Source organism: Oryza sativa, chromosome 6 (genome assembly GCF_034140825.1).
Source record: "Oryza sativa Japonica Group chromosome 6, ASM3414082v1".
Classification (NCBI taxonomy): domain Eukaryota; kingdom Viridiplantae; phylum Streptophyta; class Magnoliopsida; order Poales; family Poaceae; genus Oryza; species Oryza sativa.
In genome coordinates this window covers 13,678,526-13,699,018 of record NC_089040.1, presented here as the reverse complement: position 1 = coordinate 13,699,018, position 20,493 = coordinate 13,678,526, and the positions used below count along the sequence as shown (strand labels likewise).

General features: G+C 39.4%; 1 protein-coding gene across 1 annotated transcript; it reads right to left on the bottom strand.

Annotated features, from left to right (window-relative positions):
- Positions 1-12,490: 12,490 nt before the first annotated feature.
- LOC4340946 (amine oxidase [copper-containing] alpha 2, peroxisomal) lies at positions 12,491-15,586 on the bottom strand. The gene is made up of 5 exons (XM_015786628.3): positions 14,759-15,586; positions 13,795-14,179; positions 13,591-13,704; positions 12,945-13,501; positions 12,491-12,851 (listed from the first exon to the last, which is right to left on the bottom strand). The coding sequence occupies exons 1-4, from the start codon at positions 15,547-15,549 to the stop codon at positions 13,007-13,009; spliced, it is 1,785 nt and encodes a 594-aa protein (XP_015642114.3). The 5' UTR covers positions 15,550-15,586; the 3' UTR covers positions 12,491-12,851; positions 12,945-13,006.
- Positions 15,587-20,493: the final 4,907 nt, after the last annotated feature.

The following is a 20,493-nucleotide window of genomic DNA, read 5'->3' as shown; positions in this document are numbered from 1 at the left end:
GCGGCAAGTGACAACGGGATGACATGAAAACACTAAGAGGTGGCTCAAACAGGGGAAGGGCACATCTATAAGGCGTACTCGAGTTGGGAAGATGTATTCGGGAAAGAGAGACAAGCTGATTGTGTTCTCGCTGGAGTGGGGCCCAAAGGGTGGTTCCGTGTGTTGCTAGTATATTAAGACACAACCTGTAATCGAATGGGATATGAAAAATGAAATGAAAATACTGTCTACTCTGCTTTTCCCTGATTTCTTCATAAATCTTCCCCGTCTTCAACGTCATGTCACTCTTAGTTCGTTCGTCAGGTTACGTAAACCGGTTTCAAGCGGGTAACATATGCATATGCTCCAAAAGAAATAAACATCTGATTTTAAACATTTGACATATACATATTTAGAAGAAAAATGAATTTGTAGTATATCAATGACGTTTTAAGATCCATTGGGATATATGCAGTACAGTCATTTAAATTGGGAACTTAGCCTACAAGCAAACCAATCTGAAATTCGTTCCCATGAAGACTTTCAGAATCTTAGGGTGCTACTTAGGTCACTGCAACTAATAGGTTACACACCCTTTCACAGGGGGCTATGATATGTGAGTAACCTGAGTCATGGTTTCATTGCCACACGTCAAATACTCAAATGTTTGAATTAGGTAGATGCAACTTAACCGCATGAGTTCAGGTCAAAAAGTGTGAAAATAGTCTATGCTTCTTATCTTATGAAAATAGTTTCTAGCTACTTCCTTGAATTTCTGATTGTAAACCTTGGCACCTTGTTTAGATTCATACCCTTGAAATTGCTTTAGTTTCACTATAGACATCTGTTTATAGTGACAAGACTATTTTACTTTATGGAAGCTATTTTGAACCAATAGGGACCAAAACAATATTAATATTCCATGTTTACAATTTCGCAGGAATCAACAAAAAAATTCCTGATCCACATAGTCTCCATTTTTCTGGCTGAAGAGAGATAATATTTTCGGAACGACTCATGTTTTGCTGTTGCCTACTTCACTCTAGTTACTCAAGGTATTAAAGTGATCTAAAGATGCTGTCAAATTAGAGAAGGGTAATGCTTTACTAAATATTTTGGTGGGTATAGCGTTAGGACGGCATATTACATATCAATGCTTCTTGATTTAAATCAATTCCACACATTGAAGGTCAAATCATTTTCAGCAATTTTTTTCTATGTTTCCTTCAATGAGTGGTGTTCTACCTACCTTTTACTCTATGTTTTTTCCTCTCAAAATTTATCCTGTTGCCTCACATATTCATGTGTTTACAAGGGATTGAGCTAGCCAGTATTACATAGATACTAGAAAATGAGCGCTCCTTGTGGTGCACCAAAAAATTTATAGCCCGTGAATATTGTTTAATTGCTCTAAAATATATAAATGTATTATGTTTTGTTTTTTTAACATTTTTCTTAAAAAAATATCCTACATTCAACAAAACCCTTAAATTGATTTTTAATTCTGTTTTTGAATGGTTTGGCACAAATCAAATAGGATAGTACTATAGTATATGTGGCATTTTTTTAAACCAGCACTTTTAAAATAAATAGGTGCCGATTTCAATTAAACTGGTAACTATGAACCGTCACCAATAAGAGATTTTGTAGTAGTATATGTTGATTGGTGGACAATCTAATTTTAATAATTGACATTTATATAGCCTCAGAAAACATCCTTCCAGCAATATGATTATTATAAAAAAAATTATAAAATGTGATTTCCAAAAAGACAGCATATAACTTTAGTAAAAGGAAAGTTTGTGTGTAAGCATTTAGAATTCATGGTAAAATATATGTTAACAACCTTCCTATTTTATGCGTAAAATATTAGGTTTATCAATGTACTTATTCTTTGAGGTGGTAAAGTATAAAAAAAAATAAGGCAGCTTAAATATAGCAAATAGTCAAATAAATCTGGAAATATGTATCTAGCACTGATGACAAGGCTTTCGAATTAGCGGGATTTATGGAATCTGCCAGTTTACATGAAATTCAGAAAAATCTCTTCTAGGCACAGTAGTGTGCAGTTTTAATTAAAATAAAATTTAGAACATTTCAACTTGGAAGATATGTTTGTCACTAAAAAAAATTTGAGACTGGTTTCTGTGCCAAGAAAATATGGAGGTGTAGTTTGGCACAATGATTAGTTGTGGTGGAACCTGTTGGAATAAATGGGCTAGGCCCAATTTAATTCAATTAAAATTTCAAGAGCCCACAAGTAATGTTAGAGATAATAATACTGCCTTGAAAATTTAGGTGGAAGAACCTCAACTTAAACATGGTGATATTGGAGATTTTCCGTTGACCGGTTGAGGTGATGGTTGGACAGCCACACGCACGTGCGCGCGCTGAGTCGGCCTCGGCCGTGGGTGTGCCGATGCAAAGTGGCCAATCGAGCCGAGCCTGCCTGCTGCTCTTCCGTTTTGTAACAGATGAGAATAAAGTTGCCATTAATAAAGGAAATTCATTGTGTTGTAACCTCCACAACAAATGAGAGATTCATTGTGTTGTAACCTCCACAACAAATGAGAGATTCACTGTGTTGTAACCTTCACAACAAATAATATTTATTTTGTGGTTGTCGACGAGGGATACCCTTGGACCGGATATGGAGGGTATTGGGGTACGCTGGTACGAGGATCTACGTAATAGAACATCAAGCAAACAGAAGACAAAGATTATACTGGTTCAAGCCCCTTCGTAGGTAATAGCCCTAATCCAGTTGGTATGGGATTATATGATGGAAGTCACAGATTACAAAGGGAATAAAGGAACTCGATGGTATCGACGAGATCGTAGTCGAGTTGGTTCGACTAGATCACCCGGCGACTTGGCTCCTGTAGGTTCCGGCTTCGTAGGCTGTGGCAGATGTGTTGGTGGTGAGATTCGATGCCTTAGGTCCTCCCAGGGGGTCCCTTTTATACCGCGGGTCAGTCAATCTCCAAGTAGAACTCGGAGATATCGGACCCCACACGATATAGTAACGACCCAGTTCTGTCCGAGCATGACTCCTTCCATCTGTGGACTCCGTTTCTGTTACGTGATGGATTTCCTTAACATGTATAGGAAACATCCATATACGCGCAGGTATACCGTATCAGTATACAACATACGTCCAAGGGTAGAGGGTATACCTCATTCATAACCCTGACAGTGGTAACCTTCACAACAAATGAGATTTTTTTTGTGTGGTAATGGAGATCTCTCTCTATATATATAACGCAAGGCAGAGGCTCTCAAAGATCGAGTCTTCCTCCTGTTGTTGTTCCTTGGCGATACTCTCCTTCTGTTTTTGCGTTGTCTCTCTGTTTCTCCGGTTCTGTTCATCTCGTGTGCACGGGTGATCGGAACAAGCAAGTGCCTCCGAAACTCTGTCCGCTTGAGAACCTACACGGGTAGGCGGACGATCAAGTTTTTGGGTAGCTCTGCATCATCTTCACCAACATGTCGACAACTGGTGACAACAGCAACACTAGATACAAAGAGAAGGAGCCTCCCGTCAACATCAACGGAGGCAATACTGCCTCAAACTCCAGCGGAGAACTATTCTCGGGGGTATAACGTTTCACTGTTACTATTCGTTCTTTGTTTCCTACAACTGTCAGTCACAATATTATTGCGTTGTATTGTCTATATTGATGCTTATTCTATATTAAGTATGCTCATGTTGATTACATTTACCACTATCACTGGATCAATTCCCATTGCGAATATCATGCTTATTATCTTGTTATTTTAGATTAAAATATACCGAATTATGATCAAATTTCCAATAGGAACCAATCAAGAACTCCAATCTCCAAGGTCCTTTACGTTATGCGACTACACGAGTCTTGAATTCCAACAGGCAACATAAGGGTACTTTCATGATTTTTTAATTTATTTTTTTTTGGATCAAAGTATAAAATTATTTGTATGTATTAAAATGCAAAAAGTGCCTTGAGAATGGACTGGTGGTTGGTGAAGTCGCTAGCAACGGTCAGGTCGCCTCTGATCCATCTGCTTTCAATCCTGGATCGACGTTTCGAGATTTTCCTTTTCAGTTTTTTTTTATCTCGCGTCGGTTCGGATTTATCAGTGACATCACGTACGCCACATGGTCCAGTCAAGCGCGGAAACTCTAATGGGCGAACAATCACCCTGGCTATTGGCTAGCGATCACCCCATTCCCCCCTCCCTCCCTCTACCTGTTTTTTTTTTCACCGTATTACTTTCCTATTTTTAGTAAATTTATGCACCTAAAATTTATACACCTCAAGTTTACATATCTAAAGTTTAGAGACCAAAAGTTTATATATCCGATTCAAATTTGAATTTGAATTCAAATATTTTTTATATATATAGTATTTCTATACATCTAAAGTTTATACAACTAAAGTTTATAGACCTAAAAGTTTATAGACCTAAAGTTTATATACCCGTTTCAAATTTGAATTTGAATTATATCTGATTCAAATTGAATTTGAATTCAAATATTTTCTATATCAAGTATTTCTATACATCTAAAGTTTATACATCTAAAGTTTATAGATTCAAAGTTTATAAGTTAAAAGTTTTACATACCCGATTCAAATTTGAATTTGAATTCGAATTTGAATTTGAATTAAAATTTAATTCAAATTTGAATTTAAATTCAAATTTTTTATATATAGTATTTCTATCCGTAATTTTTTCTAACTTTTGTTTTTTTAAAAAATTTTTGTGGTGTACTGTAGTAGGAAGAGAGGATGGGGAGGAGAAAGGGGGGAAGAGGGAGGAATCGGCGTAGGGGGAGGGGAGTGCGGGTGCGCATTAGCAGGACCCAGCCAAGTGGCGTGTAACACGTCTCGACTAGTATGGACTAGAAAATCGGCACGCACGGTTGGCGCGCCTATAGATTTTATAAAGTTTTCTATAAAAAAATATTATATGATATTTAAAGGGTACTATTTTATATTTTATTTAGCATGTACGAGTAGTATAATTAGAGTAAATTTAACAAAACTACCTATACTATGACCAAACTATCTAAAAAATATAGATTTAACTTAATCTATCACAAAACTATAGATTTAAAATTAAATTTATCACAAAACTACACATTTAAGATGGAATGTAACAAAACTACCTGATGCGGACATCACTCTTTCGGATACACACAACAATCTTCCATCGGTCATTTGAGGACCGATAACAAGAGCTTGCGCGCGGCAATTGAATTTAGAGGTGAGCTCGTTTTTATGTTCTTCTTTATATGAATTTAAGAATAGATTGCTACCTAATGATTATATTGTGATTAGGAACAATAGAGAGAACAAGGAGACACTTGGAGAAGGACTTAGAGTTGAGGATCATCAAGGACGTCCAAGTCAAGGTGGAGGCCCAAACTAAGCCAATTTCGAGTGCACTTCGGAGTCCAGGACCAGTCTATACTAAAATGGGCGCGCAGGTCGCATACGTGCTCGGATTGGGGCGTTCTTTATATGGATGAAAAGCTAAGAAGATAACATTTCCAATGGTTCTGGTCCCATATCCAAATTCTTTCCAAGTCAACAAGAATGGACTAAACAATTTGACGTTCAGAATCTGTCCCGGTGTTACGTCACCGTATTTGGGCCCTTGGGCCATGTATCGTGTTGAAACCTATTAGGATTGCGTCAAGGGTTGGTTGCACGACCCTAAACTCTATATATCAGTACTTGCCGTCACCTTTAGTGTTTGAGCTTTGCTTAGATTAATCTGTCAAGAATAGTTTCGCCGCTAGATCGGTTTGTGGAACCCCAAATTCGAGTGTCTTACAAACCGATCCAGCGGCAAAACTGTTCTTGACAGATTAATCTAAGCAAAACCCACAAATCGATCTAGCGGCGAAACTGTTCTTGACAGATTAATCTAAGCAAAACCCAAACCCTAAAGGTGACGGCGGGTACTGATATATAGAGTTTAGGGTCGTGCAACCAACCCTTGACGCAACCCTAATGGGTTCCTACACGATACACGGCCCAAAGGCCCAAATACGGTGATGCAACACCGGGACAGATTCTGGACGTCAAATTGTTCGGTCGATTCCTGTTGACCTAGAAATAATTTGGACGTGGGACCAGAATCATTGGAAAGTTTATCTTCTTAGCTTTCCATCCATATAAAGAACGCCCCAATCTGAGCACGTATGCGACCTGGGCACCCGTTTTAGTGCGGACTGGTCCTGGACTCTGAATTGCACTCGAAGTCACTTGGTTTGGGCCTCCACCTTGACTTGGACGTCCTTGTTGATCCTCCATGACTAAGTCCTTCTCTAAGTGTTTCCTTGTTATCTACATTGTTCTTAATCACAATATAATCATTAGGTAGCAATCTATTCTCAAATTCATACAATGAAGAACATAGGAACGAGCTCACCTCTAAATTCAATTGTCGTGCGCGAGCTCTTATTATCGACTCTTAAATGACCGGTGGAGGATTGTTGTGTATATCTGAAGGAGTGATGTCTGCATCACTACCCATTTAGTTAGAACATTATTATAAAACTATAGGTTTAGAACCGATTCAATCATTAAACTATGTTTATAGCTCTAACATAACATAACAATAGTGTTAGGATTTAAACTCTAAAAATCTGTAACTTTGTGATAACTTCAATATTAAATATATAGTTTTGTGATAATTGATTATAGATCTGTAGTTTGTGATAAATTTAATGTTAAATATACAGTTTTATGATACGACATTTTAAATTTATAGTTTTGTTATAGTTTAGTGAAAATACATGTAGTTTTGTGAAATTTACACTATCTTTTAAGTATTTAGAAATTCCCAATCATGCTACAAAAAATATGTTATATATTTTTTTTGAAAAAGCTGCAACTCCAATAAAATTTCCTCCTTGTTTCGTTCATTGTGAATGACTTTCACTCAATATAATTTTCTTCATTTTTCTTAACTTTCCTTCTTTCCTCAAATTTCCTGGGTTTCAACTCTTTATTTCTTTTTTGCCTTTCTTTCCTCATTGAATTTTTTGGATGTTCTCTCGAGAGTTTTGTTTTCACTTGCAACTTTTTCCTCCTGGAATTTTTCTGGAAGTTCCCTGTTGAGAGCTTTCTGCCAATTTAGTACTGACATGTGGCCCTGACCCGCCAACATTCACGCTCCTCCTTCCCGGCTTCCCTAGGTGCAAAGGATGCGAGTGCGCTGTGCTTATAGACGGATGGTGTAGGGACACATGTCAATCAAAGAGTGGGGTAACAACTCAACCAATCAGCTTGCAGGGAGGCCTGCCAGCTTTAGAAATATAGATACACAAACTAGACGAGGAAGCTGAACATGTACTCCCTCTGTCCCGAAATAAGTGCAGTTTTAGCACTGTTCATGTTCAACGTTTGACCGTTCGTCCTATTTGAAAAAATATTATGATTAGTATTTTTATTGTTATTAGATGATAAAACATGAATAGTACTTTATGTGTGACTAATTTTTTTTAATATTTTTTATAAATTTTTTAAATAAGACGGATGGTCAAAGTGCTAAACACGGATATCTATGGTTGCACTTATTTTGGGACGGAGGTAGTAAGTTTCAACAATTGGGAATTTGAAGATGTTGCCTTCTTCTTCCCATTGAACAAAGGCAGTTACGGGTTTCAACGGTTATTATTTGAGAAATTATTTGCCTTTTTTCCTTAACAAGAAAAAGTGAATTTTCCCATTGGGAATTTATTGGCTCCAATTCTTATTGCTTACTCAAACAATAGACTCAAACAAAAGGCAGTTATTGTGAATTTTTCTAATTTTCCTGGGAAACAGACTAAAACAATGAAACTTGGAAAAAATGAATGAATTGATTTATTCATTAGAATTTCCTATTACATTATAGTATTGTATGATATAACATTGACATGCTCTTGGTTTCAGCCAACTACAGGATCATTGATCAAACAAAATAGAAAACAGAGCCTTGGCAACGACGGGTTGGAGGCGGTGGCATCCTAGTTCCTGGCTTGGAGCCTTGGCGTTTTCCTTCCCTACCTCTAACCCCCTACATTAGCTTCTAGAACCTTCTAGTGCTTGTACCCTCTACCTCTTTTCTTCTTCAGTTTGATCTCAAATAGCTAGCTGTACATGCGAGTTCGTATTGGAGATTGTTGTTATTTGTTGAGAGTATTTCTGTAGTAACATATAGCACAAATTTCTCTAGTAACCTACCTAGGTACCAATCCATTGATTTCTTTTGATTGTTCATTGTATACTCAAGCAAGGATCGATGGCTTTGATCCCAGATTGTTAAAGGACCTCTTTTCTCAACAAATAACAACAATCTCCAGTACAAACTCAAAGTATAACTAGCTGTTTGAGGTGAAACTGAAGAAGAAAAGAGGTAGATGACACATGCTCTAGAAGGTTCTAGAAGCTAAGGTAGGGGGCTGGAAGAAAGATCGATGAGAGTAGGAAAGGAAATCGCCAAGGCTCCAAGCCAGGAAATAGGATGCTGTCACCGCGCCGCGCCGCGCCGAGCCACCATGGCCAAGTCGTTGTTTTCTGTTAGGGCCCCAGTATGGTGCGCTCTCTACTAATAGTAGAAAGAAATCTGAACCATTGATCTCATTTGATCAAATGGTTCAAATATATTTCTATTACCACCTTAGTTAGTAGTAGTAGAAACGTGATAAGGCATTGTGGTTCTTCAAAAAATATAGAGAAAATTTCCTACATAACCCTAAAAAGTTTCGCAATCTCTTCTATACCCCTGAATTTGCCTCATCCCCTACATGTTCTTGAGTTTTCATTTTGATCTCCTCTATCCCTATTCTGTTAGTTGACCGTGAGTTGACTGTTAAATTTTTCTAAAATGACCATATCGCCCATTTTTCATAATTCACAATGTGAAAAATTGTAACTCATAATAAAATCAAATGTGACATAATTATTTATTGAAAAGAAAACTTAAACTGTTGAACAAATTTATTTTTTTTACAAAATCCATATAAGAGTTTTAGCTATAAATTGTGAACCAAAATTATTTATTTGTTGGGTTCAAATTTTGATGAAAACAATATACGTATACCATAAAAGTTAATTTAAATTTTTTTAATTTATTTTTAAAATTTGTTGTCAAATAATTATATTCCCTTTGTTTATTTACAAATAGATATTTTTGTCATATAATAATTGTGTTTTTATCATTAAACTAGCACATAAGGATAAGAGAGGGGTAATATAGTCAATCTTAAAAACATTTAACGGTCAACTCATGGTCAACTAACGTAATGGGTATAGAGGAGATCTAAATGAAAACTCAGGTGTATATAAGGGATGAGGCAAAATTCAGGGATACATAAATGATTGGACGAATTATCAATTGTACATAGGGGATTTTCTTAAAAATATATGAGGAGGGGTATAATTGTTATTTTGCAGTGACTAAACTAGCAGGTGCGGAAGGGTTCTCATCTCGCAGCTCAAACATGAAAGCGCCGCTCGCCAACTCGACTGAGATACATAGAAGATCAGGGGCAAAAACTCTATCGCTGAGATGTTTAGTTAATGTGCAAAAACGCTATCGTCGACGAGCTCCAGCGACAGCCATTACGTAAGATCAGGGGCTTAATTTGGGAGACTTGGCAAGGGTTTACCATTTCCGTTTTTCTTCTGGAGTCACCAGGTAAACCTCCTGCAATGAAGAAAGGGAACTGGATTACGTTTCACACCCAACCCCTACACTGGATTAATTATATGCTGGATTTGTTCAGCATTGAAATAGCTTGCAGTCTATTTGACGGTTCAGTGAAATGAAAGCAGCTCTCAAACTCATACTCCCTCCGTGTTTTAATGTATAACATCGTTGAATTTTTACTCCCTCCGTGTTTTAATGTATAACATCGTTGAATTTTTAACAATGTTTAACTATTCATCTTATAAAAAAATTATGTACTTATCATTTATTTTATATTCATCTTATAAAAAAATTATGTACTTATCATTTATTTTACATTGACTTCATTTATCATCAAATGTCTTCAAGCATGACATAATATTTTTATATTTGTAAAAAAAATTAAATAAGACGAATGATCAAACGTTAGTAAAAAAGTCAACGACATCATATATTAAAATAAGAAAGGAGTATTATCTATCAATCCTTTTTTTCTAAAAGGGACTTGTCATCTGACAGGGGTGCCGGAGTGTATACGCCGCCGGCGGGAGAGACTTGCGAATTGCGATCCACAAGCACCGTCGACAGGAGGACTAGCTATCCACATGCAGAAGCTTCGTTTTGCTTTCTCTCTTTTTTTTATGGGATATCAGCGATGCAACGAACTATGAGATGGGAACAAAAATAAAAATGACATACCCCAAATTAATGTATTAGTAAATTACTAATTTACCCTTATTAACAAAGAATTCGGATTATTTTTAATGGTTATAATACTATCAGCAGATGCTGATAGCACCAGAGCATTGCTCTTTCTCTTTCATCCTTCCTTTAAGGGTGTGTTTAGTTCACGCTAAAATTGGAAGTTTGGTTGAAATTAGAACGATGTGACAGAAAAGTTGAAAGTTTGTGTGTGTAGGAAAGTTTTGATGTGATGAAAAAGTTGAAAGTTTGAAGAAAAAGTTTGGAACTAAACTCGGCCTAAGGCTATATTGGTAACAGCCGGTTTCAAACTCTGCTCTCGTTATCTACTTGCACGTTTTTCAAACTGCTAAACGGTGTGTTTTTTTAAAAAGTTTCTATACGAAAGTTGTTTAAAAAATCATATTGATCTATTTTTTTTAAAAAAATTAGCAAATACTTAATTAATCACGTGCAAATAGACCGCTCCGTTTTTCGTGCGTATTACGTATTTTTGGGAACCGAGCTAAGTGTTGTTTATATACTGCCTTTTCTATCTGTCCCCTCTTCATGGGCTTGCCCTGGTGACACATCCCAACTCCCAAGGTGCAGCCCGATAGCACCTGACATGGTGTAGTACCGATTAATACCACTAAACTGCAGCTTTCGTTCATAGTCTAACTAACATACACTAGTGGAGAAATGATCTCTGCTGGGTCGACCCAAAACCACAATAATCCCGGTTCTAAAAAAACCGGAAGTAAAAATGATCTTTAGTCCCAGTTGAAAACCCCAGAGCCATCTATGATCTTTAGTCCCGGTTGGTGTTATCAACCGGGACTAAAAATCATCTTTAATCTCGGTTCATCCCCTGTCAGATTGATGTCAGGGGGCCGAGGATATTTACTCTCGGTTGGTGTCACCACTTTAGTTCCGGTTGGTTGTTCTCAACCGGGACTAAAAATTAAATGATCTTTAGTCCTGGTTGGAAACACCAACCGGAACTAAAATTCAAGCGTAGTATATAATCCCTATCCCTTATCCTCTCCTCCACAGGTCGAACTTCCTCCCCTTCCTACAGTTTAAATCAGATCGATCCTTCCTCATCCCGATCCATCCCGTCCACCTCCCCCCTTCCTCGTCCCCTCTCCTCCACCTCCTCCTCTCTCCTGCCCATCCTCCCCTTCCCCTCCATCCCCTCCACCTCCTCCCCTTCCTCATCCCCTCCCCTCTCCTCCACCTCCTCCTCTTCCCTTTCCTACCCATCCTCCCCTTCCCATCCGGCAGCCGACAGCCGGCGGGGCCGTGCGCGGCGGCGGCCGGCGGGGCCGCGCCCGGCGGTGTGCCGGCGGGCGGCGGCAACGGCGCTGTTTTCTTTTTTTTTTAATTTGTGATTCACATGTATAATTTTGTGATTTATTGGATGGATCTGAGATGACCTGTGATGTATTTGATTTGTGTGTAATTTTTTAGGATTTGTGATGTATATGTAACTTTAAGATTTGTGATGTGGATTTAGGATGTTACTTTATTTGTGATGTGGATTTGGGATGTTACTTTGATTTGGGGATATGCATCCCACTTGATTTGGGAGAAAATAAAAAAAAAAGATCATTTGGGACCACCGCTATTCTCTCTTTACTCCCGGTTGGTATTACCAACCGGCTTTAACCGGGACTAAAGATAGCGATCTTTAGTCCCAGATTCGTAGTCCCGGTTCCAACCGGGACTACTGGGGATTACGAACCGGGAGTAAAAAGCACTTCTCCACCAATGATATATATGCAGTTCACAATAGAATCAAATTACATATTTCATTCAATAGGAACCACCGCGCGTTGCGTGGGCACATTGAAAAACTGCCAAAGTTGGAATGAAGCTACCATTCGTGGTATCGATGAAAACATGCTTGGGTCATATAGCTAGCTCAAAGCCATGACGTTAACCAGGTGACCAAGCAATATGCTTATATGCATATGTATACCCTACATGATCTATGATGGTGGAACAGTAACCTTGGCAGCAGCAATAATTGAAGGCATTGACATTTGATTGACAAAGCGTATGCAAGTGACAGAATATATGTGGATATGAGAGATACTGCAGTCAGCTTCAAAGCTTAGGCATTAGGAAGGTGACAGTGAACCACACGATGGAGCCTGACTTCTCACAACTTAAACACAATTTATTCAACTGGTACTGAAAATGAAATTAAATGATACAAAAACGTCACAAAGTTAGATTTTCGACATTATCCGAGTAAGTACGAAGGACATCTCAAATATAATTAAGTTGCACGGCAGCATCGATCACCTTATCCGGATCTTCCAAAGCTGCACGAGCAGTTTGGGGAGTTCCCGGGTGGCCTGGTCCTGATCAGCGGGTTTCTCTCAAAGAAGTTGAATGGCCGGAGCTCGAATGCACCACTAATCATCGGCATCACAGGAAAGTCCTCCTGGCACGGAACATGGTGCAGGCCAACCGTGTACCAGAGGACGATGTCCTCGTCCTTTATCCTTCTGTTTCTGCTCCAACATACGCATGCCATGGGATGTATAATGAGCGATATGGTATTCTAAGGTACACAAATGTGGAGCCATGGGCTCAAGGTGACATACCTCTTGCTCCACGCAGCCAAGTTGTCATCTCCCGTGCTTTGCTCGGCGTACAGCCCGGACACCTACTTCTCCGACTTGTTATATGGCGTAACCCACACCTGTTTCTTAGTGTAGCTTGCTCGGCGCTGTGGGTAGTCGTTGTTGGCCAACAATGATGTTGCCGTCGCACCGGCTGGAATGAGCCGGTAACCGACCTCATTGCCAACTTTTGTCTTCTTGCTTGGGTTAACGAAGAGGAGATCAGCAGGTGCGCCATTAATGTTCACCTGGCCTTCAGCCTCAGTTTCGGCCACCTCATAGAGTACCGTCCAGTAGCTCCTTGGTGTGGGAGCACCGCCGGTTGCACGAACGCCCGTGTTGCGTTTTGGAATGATGGTATTTTTGATGAAAGAGTTCTTGGTACCATCAATGTCAAGGTCAAGGTGGTAGGTAATGAAGTGGTCATGGTAGACACCGACGGTGTTCTCGGCAATCAGCGTGCCATGTATGTCATCTCTAATCTGGTCGACATGTGTGTAATTCGTCGCCTTCATCTCCAAGATACCACTAAGGGACACCTGCAATACGTGTGTTAATTGAGTCAAGAGTTAGTTCTTACCTTTAATTTGCTTTAAACACGGCAAGCAAACAGAAGATTGTTATATACCACGGTCTTGATGGAGCCAACGGTTTTGAACTCCCAGTCCAATGTGTAGTCATAATTTCCAACCGTCACCACCATCCTCACCACCAAGGTCACGTCTGGCCGGACCTCCGTGATCTGCACCGAAAGCCACATCATCTAGTATTATACACACACACACACACACACACACACACACACGCACTTGAGGGGTCGATGGTAGATCACCGGTGCGATTGGTCCCGCGACCCCGGTGTGGCGCCATGCAATATCGCCGGCGTACCGCTCGAACACACAGATGATGTTCTCCGACTTCACCGGCTTGCCGTCCGCGTCGACGTAATAACCATCCATGTAGGCGGCGTTGGCTGGGTAATCAGCCTCAGGCTGCAGCGGGACAGCCGAGACGCCAAGGCCGTACTCACCGGCGTCCATGAATGTGTGGAAGTACCACTCCTCCTCCGGGTCCATATATGGCACGAAGATCTCCGAGGCGAAACCGCGGTAGAGAACCCGCCGCCATAGGTCGGCATCAGCGTCGTGGACAGAAGCCATAGAGATGACTGTGCCGGCTCGCATGTCAAAACCCACGTGGAACTCCCAGTTGGCCCACCTGCAGTCACGCTCAAGCAGTGTAGCTCATGAATTAGTTCAATTTGTCAAAGGTACTACCTATTGATTTATGGATAGATTTGGAGCTTTAAATCTTGCAAAATTTTCCACTAATAGATACAACCCGTTTTAAATAAAATGATAAAAAAGGGGGATAAATATGTCAAAAATCATAAATCTAGAGAAAAAACAGTTGTAAAATCTTTTTTCACTGTAGCTGTGTATAAATCCATTGTAATTGAGCATAAATTTTCTATTGCTAAGTATAAGTGCTATATAACTAAGTACAACTATAAGTTGGGCCTACAGGAAGACGAATCTTGATGGAAGATTCTATATAGCGAAAAGTCGAAAGACATGAGCCCAAAAGTTTACTGAAACCGGTTGGTCAAATATTTCAGTGCTAATACATGCAATTTATTTAAGTTGGGAAGTTGCTCTCTGAATATTGTCAACCGTTTGACCAAGGGCAGCTGTCATTGGTACTCCCAAGGAATTGTCGATAGAACCACGCGAAGTAAACCAGTTTTAGAGGTGGCAAGTAACAAGTAACAACCCCATGCAAATTGGAGGGGCTTACCTGACAATATGATCGTCTATGTGGAAGCCCTTGCCCTCCGGCTGCACCACGACGCCAGGCGCCGGCACCGCTCCGTTGAACGGTGGCCTAGCCTTGCCGGCGCGGTAGTCGGTCCCCTCAGCTTTGGGCACCGAGTACGCTGCCCTATCTCTATACGCAACGATAACCAGTTTCTCGACATCCACCAGCAGCGTCACGCCTTCCAGTGGCCGCGCATAGTAATTGGCGGTGCCGCCTGCAACAATGAAGCACTGCACCTTCGCCAACCGCCTCGCCTCATTCTTTCCAAACCATCCCATGGAGAACACCCCGCACCCCACATTGGTCAAGGCCAGCCCACGTCGCTGCAAGGATTCCCTGAAGGGAGGGTACTCGCGTGAAAGCTGTCCCGCCGCCACCTGCTCCTCGGTCGTGAACATTGGGAAGCCAGGGCCATCGTGAATACCATGCGAAACCACACGGGGAGCGGAGGTGTTGGTGACATCGACGTAAAACTCATGGGAGAGGCCGCCGGCTCGGGCGATCACAAACGCGCGGCGTGGGAGGATGGCGGCGGCGGCGGCGTTGGTGTGAGAGAGGACATCGGGCTTCTCCGGCTCATCGAGGCCGACATAGTGAAAGGATATCGGGCGGGAAGCGACGAGAGAGAAGGCGAGGACGGCGGACCTTACCGCCGTGAGCTCCGTGGGAGAAAGTGGGTCGAGTGGGTGCGGGAGGGGACTCGACAAGGCCGCTATGGCAGTGGCCACGGCGAAGAAGATTGCAAGGACCAGAACCAGAGGCGGATACATGGTGAGAGCTATGCGTAGGCGTTTAAGGAAATGAGGTTGGGACAATTCATGGATGATTAGCGTACACATATATAGCTGTGCGTTTTGCGTGTACTGAACTGCTGGCGCTCGCTAAAGTCAACAATGATCGATACATTGGAAAAACCCCGCAAAAAAAAAAAAAAGATACATCGGAAAAAGGAAGTTGCACTACTACTATGAAATCATTCTGTTTGTAGCACTGTCACGATTCGGCCACTTGCTCCCTATCCGTCTCAACCTCTTCCCTCACACAAATTTGTGTTGGCTCCTATACTACTCGTCGCGTCTAATAAGCTGGTTTGTCCAGCGTCCGATCCGACCGTTGATTTGTCTGCGATTTTCCTTACCAATCACCTTCCAGTGGCCGGCATATACATACAACGAGTCAACAACGCAACGCTTTCTATATAATGATAATCATGCAAGCAAACTCAAAAATCCAACGCTCGCGAACTCAGCTGACAAAACAAAAAATTTCAGTAGGTAGTTGTTTAGCAATTCCCAAAAAATATTTTTGATTGGATGGAGGAGTATTTTCTTGTGACTCCAAATCAGAATATATGCTTGTTGTTGTCATCCATGTTTATGCAAGTACTTTTTTTTTTGTGCTTTTGACATTCCTACACCATTAATATCATACACCATTAACATAGTATATGGTCATATGTCATAACATATTCCGAGAAAACTACATACTCCAATAATATTGTATAGTCAACATTATATCGTATCTTATCTTAGTACAAAGTTGATGTCCACTAATTTCTAAAACTCAACATGCAAGTGTGTCACATCATTACCCACTAGCAATTATTATCTAGAGTATTTTAAATATCATACAAATATATCATATCATTTACAATTTTGTTGTATTTGTAGAACTTTATGAAAGCAATGTCAAATCATTATCTCCATATCATTTTCATATTATTTTAACATACACATGTACCATTTCTATTTCTATAATGTATAACATGCATTTATCTACATGTCACACCAAAACACGGAGTATCAACTGGTAGTAAATATATATAAGAAGCCCTTAACTAGCCATGTGGAAGATTAATATCAAAAGAGCATATTATACAATCGCCTGACCAAAACAATTGGATCAACTGACGATTTCCATTTCATTATATTCACCACCACCAGCAGCCAGCTTTGATCCAGCAATTTTCTTCTAAGGCCCAACAAGTCAACAAGAAGTGGCATATATTTACAGGTCAACAACGCAACGCTTTCTACATAATGATGGTCATGCATGCAAAGTCAGAATGTGTTAATAGGAGAAAAAAAGATTATACTGCAAGTGAAAGGATTTAATAGGAGAAAAATACCTGGATACACCCATATGAAATTTCACCAAGACTGAACCATCGAAAGATCGAATTTGATGATCTGTTACCTGCAAGTCGCTTGACATTTAAATTGTGACGTGGTCCATTTATGTTCACGACGAAATCACAGAGCTATTTAGTCTCAGCGACAGCTCAACCTGTTGAAAAAGGCTTCCTTTGAAAGTGCTATACTAGCTAACAGATTGTTACATGCACGCTTCTAAAGCTCATAAAACGTCGTGATTTTTTCAAACAAATTTCTATGTTTCTTAAAATACTTGTTCACATCCGGTTTTCAAATTTTCAATACTCAATCCGTTCAGATAGCTTTGTGCTGAGTCAATCTTCTCTAAAATCCACAATGAGGTATGTCATGATAGTATATTTACTTGTTATTGTGTTGATTATTTTTTTCACACTTGATCAAAGTTAAAAAAAAACTTTTTACTTACAAAAAAATTAAACACCTTACAATGTTATAGGTAATTAATTAATTAATTTGTTTGTTTACATAGTTAACTGTACAGTAAAGCTAGCTTGAAAAGATAAATCACCTTCACTCTGAAGGTATAGAAATTACTACGTTTGGAGGAAAAAGAAATTAAAATCTAAGCTCTCAGATCGTGTTGGATCATGTACTCCATCCGTCCCAAAATATAAGTATTTTTGGACTCTGACACGGTCTCTGAGATGTTACTTTGACCAACAATATCTATAAAAATAAGATGTTTTAATAGAAAGAGATGCATATTATGATAGTTTTGTTTAATGATAAATCTACTAATCAATTTTACATGATTGATCTTTTTTTATTTTCTTGTTATTAATAGTATAAGTTAAAAATGTTTGACTTGTCACTATACTAAAAATGCTTAAATTTTAGGATGGTGGGAGTAGATCGATAGTAATAGAAACAAAAATTATTCACACCATAGTATGTAGTTCCTCTACCCCAAAATAAAACTGATTTTTTTGGTTAAAACTTGTGCCAAAATAAGTTTATTTCTACTTCATTACTTATTCTCTGTTCATAAATCAAGAAGTTTGATCACTACTGTATACTCCCTCCATTCCATATTTATCTACATATTTCATAGGTACACCAAGACCAAGAAAAGCTAATAACTCTCTCATACTATATTTACTCTAGCAATAAACTAGATGCATACACCATCCCCAATATTTCCTAACCAATAGCAAATCAAGATATTGCATGTAGGTTATAAATACTTGTGTGTATGGATACATGCATCAATGTCCATTTACTCCAATGCACAAATAACGAATAGACTCAATAAATGAACACAAATATGTAGATCATTTAGGAATAACCTAAAAAAAACTATACGTATATCAATTTGGAATGGAGGGAGTATATCCCTCACCTACACATCCGTCAATCCTACTTTTATATTAATAAGCTTTTCCTCTTCTATAGGCGACCGAAATTTCATAATCCATCAGTCGATCCCCTGGTCATTAATTCTGCTCCAAGAGTTGTGCGCGCTATCAGGCATATGGCTTAAACTTTTTTGGGTATGGGCCAAGCTTCCCCTGCTTCTTTTTCTAATCCCACGGGTTTATCCACCGAACCTCGTACAACCCACGGCACCTCCACCCAATACACCTTTGTGTCAGATTAGTGATTCCGACACAAACTCAGCTGTAGAGAGAGAAATCTCTATCAGGACACCATGTATTCCTGAGATCAGGTTCATATGCAGTCCCTAGCGTGACTGCAACTTAATAGTCACACTAGGGCTATTGAAACTACATCGAATGGTTGAGATTGTTTAAGCATTGTTCGTGAAAAAAAATAACAGCTATCTGCTATAGCAGATGGTACTGTAGTACTTAATCTACTACCTTCGTTGGGAAAAAATGAATGAATGAGATCCTATGCAGTCATTAACCTGCAGTTCTAGCTAGTTGTGACTGCATTAATTAATCCCAATCTGTATTTTTGTCACCTCTTGCTAGTGTTATGACCGTGGTAATTTCAGGAATGAAATGATGCGGGGAGTAGACAAATCAGGTATATTAATTTCTGCCCGCTGCAAGATTGAAGTTATGTTCTAAAATAACGCCCTCTTTGTTCAGGCTAGGGCTTACTGCTTTAGACTTTTAAGTTAGTTTATTGGCTTATATAATTTATAACCTGGTGGATTTAATGCCCTTAGTTGAATGGAGGAGTCATATAACTATCTCACTTAAGCAAAAAAAAACTTCTCTAACCTAGCTTTTGACTTAATAGTGTTAGAGTGGTTTATAGTTTAAAAAAAGCCAAACGGAAAAGCTGCTTGTTTGTTTAAACTTAGGCCCTGTTTGTTTCAGCTTAAAATTTAATATACATTATTAAATCAGATTACTCTAATAGCTGGATTATAATAAGCCGACATAAAATAAGCTACGAGTTGTTTGTTTCTCTGGATTATTAGAGGCATCTAAGGGTAGTGGGTCTTTAGCCACTCAATAATCTGAAAAAAGCTCCTCTAGAGGAGATTATTGGATTATAGTAATCTGGCTTATAGATTATAATAATCTAGCATAATAATCTACTTGTTTGTTTCAACTTACTCCTAATAATCCAGATTATAATAATCCTAAGCTGAATCAAACAGGCCTTAGACTTTTCGAGTTATAAAGTTGGCTTATAAGCCTAAATAATTAAAGAGGGCCTAAATCTAGTCTACTCTACAATGTAGTCTGAAACTAGTCCATAAGTAACACAATATTTCATTCAACCACCTAACAACATTACACTACCATATACAATAAAATATGTTATTTGTCTCTACTTTCTATTTTCTCCTAATACTAGTTGCTATCTATATGCATTGTGAAGGTTATAATAATTATAGTTTATATATGTAGATCCTATCTATATGGATTATTTTTGCTATATACATTGTTGTTGCCCTAATAACGTAGCAATATTAGGAGTGATTTCTCACTTCTCACTATAGCCAGGTGGCCTATATACAGCTAGGTCGTACAGTTACAGGTGTCTTGTCTGCAAGTCGGGAGAAAACGTTATCTGAATTTCAGAGTGTTCAGTCTTCAGATAAGTTTAGGGATTGAGTGAAAACTAAAATTGGCAGCGTGTACAACGTTTCGCCGGTTTCCCTTTACTTGAATTGGACAGCTGTGAAGCAAAGGAGGATGACGCAAAGAAGATCGGATGGTCTGGGCGAGTGGGAGCTGCCAAGGGACCACCGTAGACGTCTCATATGTTGTCTTTTAGCTCAATCGCTGTAATTTTTTAAGCTTCACTTAATCCCTCTGCCTTTTGAGGCGTGTGTTTATTGTGTGCTGCGATGGTAATTATGTGATGCGGGTGGCGAAGAGTCCAACACATACGCTATACCTCAATCGCTACTCGAACCGGTGGCCTCGCACGGGCGGGGAAATCAGCCTAGCTCGACCGCCTGCTGCGGGGTGGGAGACGGACAGGGACCTGCCATACAACTGGAAGAGTTGCATAGGCTGTCGTTGGAGATCAGCCATTGGAGTTTTGGAGGTGATTTCGTCGAGGTCGCTTCGCCTGTACGCGCTTGTCAATGAGCTCCACGAACTTTGTTACCTC